The sequence below is a fragment of the Penaeus vannamei genome, chromosome 18 (assembly GCF_042767895.1).
Source record: "Penaeus vannamei isolate JL-2024 chromosome 18, ASM4276789v1, whole genome shotgun sequence".
NCBI lineage: Eukaryota > Metazoa > Arthropoda > Malacostraca > Decapoda > Penaeidae > Penaeus > Penaeus vannamei.
The window spans coordinates 40,490,644-40,498,143 of NC_091566.1; the positions used below are offsets into that span (position 1 = coordinate 40,490,644).

At 39.3% G+C, this 7,500-nt stretch overlaps 1 protein-coding gene across 1 annotated transcript in view; it reads right to left on the bottom strand.

Annotated features, from left to right (window-relative positions):
• Window positions 1–6: 6 nt before the first annotated feature.
• LOC113823055 (importin subunit alpha-4) overlaps window positions 7–7,500 on the bottom strand; it is a 13,063-nt gene continuing 5,569 nt past the window's right edge. The window contains exons 6-13 of the mRNA XM_070133313.1: window positions 7,365–7,500; window positions 7,129–7,208; window positions 6,154–6,344; window positions 5,783–5,921; window positions 4,115–4,290; window positions 3,665–3,847; window positions 1,644–1,826; window positions 7–1,155 (exon numbers count right to left, since the gene is read on the bottom strand). The exon at window positions 7,365–7,500 is cut by the window's right edge and continues 109 nt beyond it. Coding sequence (XP_069989414.1) covers window positions 958–1,155; window positions 1,644–1,826; window positions 3,665–3,847; window positions 4,115–4,290; window positions 5,783–5,921; window positions 6,154–6,344; window positions 7,129–7,208; window positions 7,365–7,500 — 1,286 coding nt within the window. The 3' untranslated portion in view covers window positions 7–957. The remainder of the gene's footprint in view (window positions 1,156–1,643; window positions 1,827–3,664; window positions 3,848–4,114; window positions 4,291–5,782; window positions 5,922–6,153; window positions 6,345–7,128; window positions 7,209–7,364) is intronic.

The following is a 7,500-nucleotide window of genomic DNA, read 5'->3' on the forward strand; positions in this document are numbered from 1 at the left end:
TTTTTCTCTCTTCTATTTTTAGCTCTTTCTTATACATCAGCTTATTTTGTTGACTGTATTAGGGGTAAAAAATACACACAGAGACGGTATTCGTATTTTCTTTTGAAATGTTTTTGGAGCATCTTATGAATTAGGTACAAGTCCACACTGAGTACAAAATTAGATAATCTTTAAAAGGAGCAATACATATTGTCCTGATTGAGTTAATCCCGAAGTTTTTAAATCAGGCATTGAAAAGGCACTCTCGGTTATTCTTAAGAAGTACATCATGAATGCAACATGGCTGTGTGTTTGTTTTGTTTGAGCTTCTGATGTTCCCTTAGAGGCTTACTGCCATCACTGTGTATGATATCTGTATGTAAAAGCGTATGGGGCTATCTTTGCATGCAGCTTTTTCACAGATATTCTAGAAGAATGATTGAAGCACAGACTTCAAAAACAAAATATAGCCCAATGGTGATGTCTATCCAACTCAAAACATATACTGAAATAAATCAAATACAGTTCTACATATATGTGAATGAAGCAAAGGTTTTTTTCATTCCATGTTTATATGACATCTACTTACCTTTGTCTTCAAATAGTTTTATATTCATGTATGAATCCGTGTACACAGCACGTTTCTATTGGAATTTCTTTCAGGTTCCATGTCATCTTTCGTTTGGGGGTTCCCCTTGTCTCTGCCAAAGGTAATATTATATGAACATTGTCACATTTCGTATTGAAATATTTTTGTTTTTAAGCTTTAATATAAACACGAGGAGCGATTTTCAGCATTAAAGTAAATTGAGTCTGAAAGTGTTTTCTTTAATCTCAGCTGGGCAGTCACTTCCTGCTGTTCAAGATTCTGCATTCCACTCATTGCTCGTTTTCATTGAATTCATAGTTGCCATCACGGTGAATCCACAGCCGTTCTGTGACACCACAGGAACCAACGAGTAATACCCTCCTTTGGTCTTAGTTTTCTTGAGCCTCTTCCTGCCTTTCGCTATTGCTCTCATCACCGTCGTCTTCCTCGGTATTAAAATGCATATCAAGTAGACTTTGGGCTTTGCTGCTCACAGTCGTGTCCGTGTTCCTTTGCAGGATCTCGAGTTTCTCCCTTCCTCCCGCCTCTGCTATCTTTTTAACGACTGCTTCCTTGTCTCCACACTCCTGTTGGAATATTTAGTTGGTTATCAATAAAGGAAAAGCCTTTTTGGCAAGTTCATATTGTTTTACATAATCAACGTTGGTCTTTCAGACATCTTTCTCTTCCTAGATTTTCCTCGCCCCTCCCTTCTCCTTCGTATTATTCACAATTCGTCTCTCACCATACCCTTCCTTTCCCTTCATCTATCATGCACTCCATCTAGTTTGCTTCCCCTGGCTCATGAGGAGCAAAGCCCCTCTCCGCCCTCGGTATTCCCCACTCCCAACACATCTAAACGCCCACACTCAGACACCAACAGACACACACAGTCACATCCACCTCTGCACACTATAATGTATGGACCAACACCTGTATATAGTTTTACTCACACAGTCTTATCTACACACTCTCCTTACAGCCTCACTGCAACTCTACCCATTTCCTTCCTCGAGTGGATCCTCCTCCACTGGAGTCTCACACCCTCTGCATGCAAACCCTCTCCTATACTTACCGCCAGGATGTTATCAAGCCCCTCGAGTGCCACGGTGACGACGGAGGTTTCAAAGACGCCCAAGACCGTCACGAGGGCCTCCACGCCGCCCGCAGCGACCAGGGCCTCAATCTGACTCTGCGTGCCGCCCGATGTGAGGTTGGAGAGCGCCCACGCCGATTCCTTTTGCACGTCTAGGAATCCCTGGTGGGGAAAGTTGGGCATTTAAGAGAGATTTTTGAGTAGGTAATGGTGGCCTCATTGCATGTGGTTGTTGGTAATTCATAACAGACATTGATTAGAAAAAAAAAGAAAAAAACTTTGGTTCAGGTAACAGACTCCATCTGGAAGTGGGTCGGTAGGTATTTATTGTTATTTCATTATTATTAGTTTTAGTATTGGTATTAGTATTAGTATTAAAGTGATGTAATGAACCTACACTTGGACACCTCACTTTAAACCCTGCATCACAGACCTAGATATTACACTGGAAAAATAAAGCTTCAGTTTGAATTCTAAAACAGATCTTGTTTATCTTAAAGGCCTCAGACGAAGGGCTTCCACTCTGATTCAGAGATGATGCACTCTCGCCTCGTGCACTCTCGCCTCGTGCACTCTCGCCTCGTGCACTCTCGCCTCGTGCACTCTCGCCTCGTGCACTCTCGCCTCGTGCACTCTCGCCTCGTGCACTCTCGCCTCGTGCACTCTCGCCTCGTGCACTCTCGCCTCGTGCACTCTCGCCTCGTGCACTCTCTACGTCTGGCGTTGTGGCGTTCGGGCTTGTGTTTTGGCGGTACTTTCAAAATCAGGGTTTGAGATTTGCTTAGACGAGAATTTGGCGACAAAGATATTTGATTTCGCATTTTTTTTCGGCAAAAAATACGGTCGGTCGGGTTACCTGAACCAAAGTTTTCTTTTTGTTTGTTTTCTTTGGCCTGTTAATGCATGAAATATAAAGATAATGATAATAATATAACAATAACAATATCAACAAAACAAAATTATGATAATAATGATAATCACGTTAATGATAACGATGCTGATATTATCATTAATAATATTAATGATAATAATAATAATAATAATAATAATAATAATAATAATAATAATAACAACAACAACAACGTTAATCATAAATGATATTAATAATAAAGCTAATAATAATAACAACAATAATATTAATGTTTATAATTACAAAAATAGTAATGGTAGAAAAACCAACATTGCACAAACTAAATATAGTTTGTGCATTACTTTATATTAATCATAACGAGCATGTTGTTCAAGGTTGCACATTTTACAAATAATATGTAAAAAGAAATTATTTAAGAAAGCCAACAACCTTCCGCAGCGCAAGCGAGAGGCGCTACAGATTCCATTTCCTGAAAAACTCCTGATGCTTAAACACTTTAAACCGCTCGTGTCCCACCCTCTTACCTTATAAAATCTTGCCTATACTCCATGTTAATAATTCTCAGAATCAGCAATAGTTTACCCTACGCATAAAACTAAATTTTCTTTAGCCACTCCTTTTAGAAAACGGAGATAATACTAGGAATGGCTTAGCTAAATGCTGTGTAATTGTGCATGTGAGTCAGTCGCTGTACTGTACTGTCTACGGTATAATAGTCGCAAAGAATACCTCGATTTTAGAAAAGGTAAATTACACAAATTTATATAATTCACGTTGTACCTGATAATTTTTTTCTCAAAACTTGTTTCTGTGGTAGTGTAGTTCCAATTAGTATTTTAACCAAAACACTAAAGCACACCATTGTACCCACATTTTCTCTCGTTAGTATGATCCTTGTGTCAGTACGATGAGCTTCACGTCTCACGAGTGTCAAATCGATAAAAAAGGAAAATATTGCCGTTGCTGGTAACCGTGATCTCGATTTAAATGACTTGACAGACTATTTTACGGCTAAGAATATGTATTATTACCCTCGGAATATACTGTATAAAATCTAGCTACAGAATTCTATCAAACATAGAGTGCGGGTGTAATAACAAGCTCTCACGAATCAAAGCATATCGTTCACCTCCTCAATGACCCTGACGAGTTCGGGAAGCAGACCCTCGTCCACCACCTGCTGGATCTGCTCTTTGGTCCCGGCCGTGACGTTGGAGAGAGCCCACGCCGTCTCTTTGCGAATGTTCCTGCGTGAGTTCCTCAGCAACAGCTTGTACAGAGGCAAAACACCGGCCGCCAAAGCAGCTTCCGTCTGCGGATTAGATACGGGAAGGCGTGTGGGTGAATCTTGAACGGCTTCCGTCTGCGGTTTAAATATTGGATATATGGATGAATCTTGAGGGTAGGTTCGAACAGTTAATCCTCAGTGGCACAGGGAATATAAATGTACGCGAAACGATTAATCCCTTAAATACACACATCAACTATATAACCTACTGTCAAGACCAATACAATCTTTCAAACAAATCCCTAAGTATTCTTTCCACAACCACTGAGAACGACACCCGAAGCACCATACCTGCGCATCGTTCCCGCTGACGATGTTGCCAGACGCACGAAGCGCAGGAACGACCATCTTACTCCGCTCCGACTCCAGGTGCCGCACGATGACGGGAAGGAGGTCCTCGCCGAGCACTCCCTCGATCTCCTCGTCGCCCTGCTCCGACAGGTACGAGAGGGCCCACAAGGCGTCCACTGCGAGAAGGGAATGGGAAGCTAACAGATGGTAATGAGTAGATCAAAGGGAAATTGTAATCAAAGGAAAGATAGGGAAGCGTCTGTGCTTCATGAATCTAAGGTACTCTGCTGGTCGAGATGGCTGGAATTTTCAACTGCGAAACACCAACAGGAAATGTGAAATGAAGATTTTATCTATTGTGGCGACCGCACTAAAAAAAACTTATCAGTTACACCCTCATCTAATTTTATGGAATGAAACAGTGAATGCCAGACTAATAGACAGAGACAATAAGCCAAATAGATCGCTGCAATAAGTTAATTATTCAAATAAAAAAGTTGTCTAAACTGTAGCCAGACAGTGTTCGATAACAATGATAATGATAACGAGAACAACAGTAATGATGATAAAGTATTAATCATGATAATAATGATGATAGTCATAATAACAATATTGATGATAAAGGAAATAATAAATAACAACAATGATAATAAATTTGAGAATAACGATAATAATAATGATATAACAATAATAATGATGGCAGTGAAGTAATCATAATCATACATCATAATGTACTACCACAGCTACTACAGCTACTACTACTGCAACTACTACTTTTGATAGTAATGATGATAATGATAATAATGGTAATTGTACTGATAATTATAATGGTAATAATGACAGTGATAATTTTAATGATAATATAGATTATAATAATGATGATAATAATAAAAAACACAATGGTAATGTTAATCAACAATATAGTATTGTAGCAATAGTAAGAACAACAATATTAATGATGTTTAGTCAGAAGAGAAATTAAAATAATGATGGTAAGAATAACAATGAAAATAACGATGATAATAATGATAACAATAATAATAATAATACAATATTCATAATAATGATAATGATAATAGTAAGAGTTATAATGATAATTATAATAAGAACAATGATAATAAAAATGATAGTCATAAGGATGATGGTGATGATATTAATGATAATGATATTAATTATGATGAATAACAAAGGCAATAGTAATGATGATAACAATAATAGCGGGAATAATGATGACGGCAGCGTAGTAGATACAACGAAAATAAGCATGAGTAATAACAGAAATAACAATGATTATTTCTGTTTTTGTTCAAACTTTATACAGTGATGATGATAGAATAATGAGTATGATAATGATAATGATGATAAGGATAAGGTTTAATTGTGATAATGATAATGATGAGAAAAGAAGACTAGTGCCAGGACTAATCACGAGCTACAACAATAATAGTAGTAGTTGTAGTAAAGATAACAGTAATAATTACTATTAAAATATTTCAGGCTAATTCTAGATGATAAAGCTCATGGTAATAATAACGGTATAATAGATAATCATTATAAACATGAAATAAAACTGGTCTACATGGAAATCAGGCTCCTGTCAATCAAAAAACGTGTGACGGGGTTGTTGACTTCCTTTGACCACCTATCACGTGACTTAGATTAGCTTACCATTGACCTCCTCGTCAGGGTAGTTGACTAACACCTTGAGAGTGGCGATGGAGTCCTTCAGCTCGTCCGGGTTGAGTGCAAGTTTCTTATTGCGAAAAAGGTTTGCAAACACCCATGCCACCACTCGCACCGTTGACACCTGCGGGTAAAGTTTTTTTCTATTTTTTTATAAGCTTTGGAGATAAACACATTTTTTATTAAATGATGAGGATGATAATGAATATCCGACTTGTACAGCAATTACTAAAAAAGGGAAGCACATTGGTGTAAACTACACAGACGATATTCTTCTTATTGTTTTCCTTTCACACGTAAATCAAAATCAAAGCTGTAGAGGACACATGTTCAGCCAAACCTCTGCTTAGTATCACCTTAGTCGAGTCTTCTTCTTCCCCATTCTTGATGATCTTTACAAGGGGTTGCAAGATGCCCCCGAGCAATACAGCGTCTCTGGATTCCGGTCCGTCTCCCGCGACGTTGCCGAGTGCCCAGGCGGCCTGTTCGCGCACCTCTGCCTCGCTCGACTCCAGGAGTTTCACAAGTATGGGTATTGCACCCGAGCCTGTTTGTTGGGAGAAGAAAAGGGTAATGATTATTTTCTTTTGATCTCTCTCTCTCTTGCTCCGTTTCTGCCCCCCCACACACACACACTTTCTCTTTCTCTCAGGGCCGGATTAAGATTGGTTGACATTCTACAAGCTAATCATGGTGTCCCTTTGGCCCTCTTAGTAGTTACCGGCCCATCCGTTGGTTTCCACTCAGCTGAAGGCACCCCTTAACACGTCTGTTTTTGTTTTGTTTTTTTCCTTGGCCCTTCCGATATTGTTTGTTTTGCCCTTTCAATGAGGCCATTTCTGTTGCATCCTTTTACTCCTCCCTTGGCCCTTCCAAAGGTCCCCCTCGGTCCAACAGTACCCCCTCGGATATCAGAATATGTCGATAGTCATTTTTTACGAAAGTGGAATTCAGCAATGTCTATTGGCTACAGCAATGTAGACTGTAGGATGGAATGCTCAATCTTAGTTGCCCTAAGGATAATCTTTAAACTCTCCCCCTTCCTCTCTCCCTCTCTCTCTATATCTATCTATCTATCTATCTATCTATCTATCTTTCTCCCTTTCTTTCTCTCTCTCGTAACATATTTATTCACCTCCAGCCGTGCATACCTACGACAGTTGCAGAATAATCTTTAAACACTCACTCACTCACTCACTCTCTCTCTCTCTCTCTCTCTCTCTCTCTCTCTCTCTCTCTCTCTCTCTCTCTCTCTCTCTCTCTCTCTCTCTCTCTCTCTCTCTCTCTCTCTCTCTCTCGTAATTTATTTATTCACCTCTAGCCGTACATACCTACGACAGCTGCAGTTTGTTTAGAGTTCCCAGAAGCTATATTGGTCAGTGCCCACGTAGCTTCCAACTGAAGTTTAGGACTGTAATGTTAAAAACATTTTCGGATATCATTTATATCTAGAGTCTTAGCATGATAATAGATAAATGTAAATCATGTCTTTCATATCCAGATACTTATTTATACGAAGATAACAGGAGAACTATAAGTCGGAAACCTTTATATCATAAGAACTTACTTATCATTTTCCTGCATCAGCGGCAAGAGAGGAGTTAAGATCCCAGCTTCCAAGAACCCCTCAATGGGCGGGTTGGAATCCCTAGAAAGCATCTTTCGGGCTCTCATTGCGCTGGCCAGTTGCTTCGAAGAGCTGT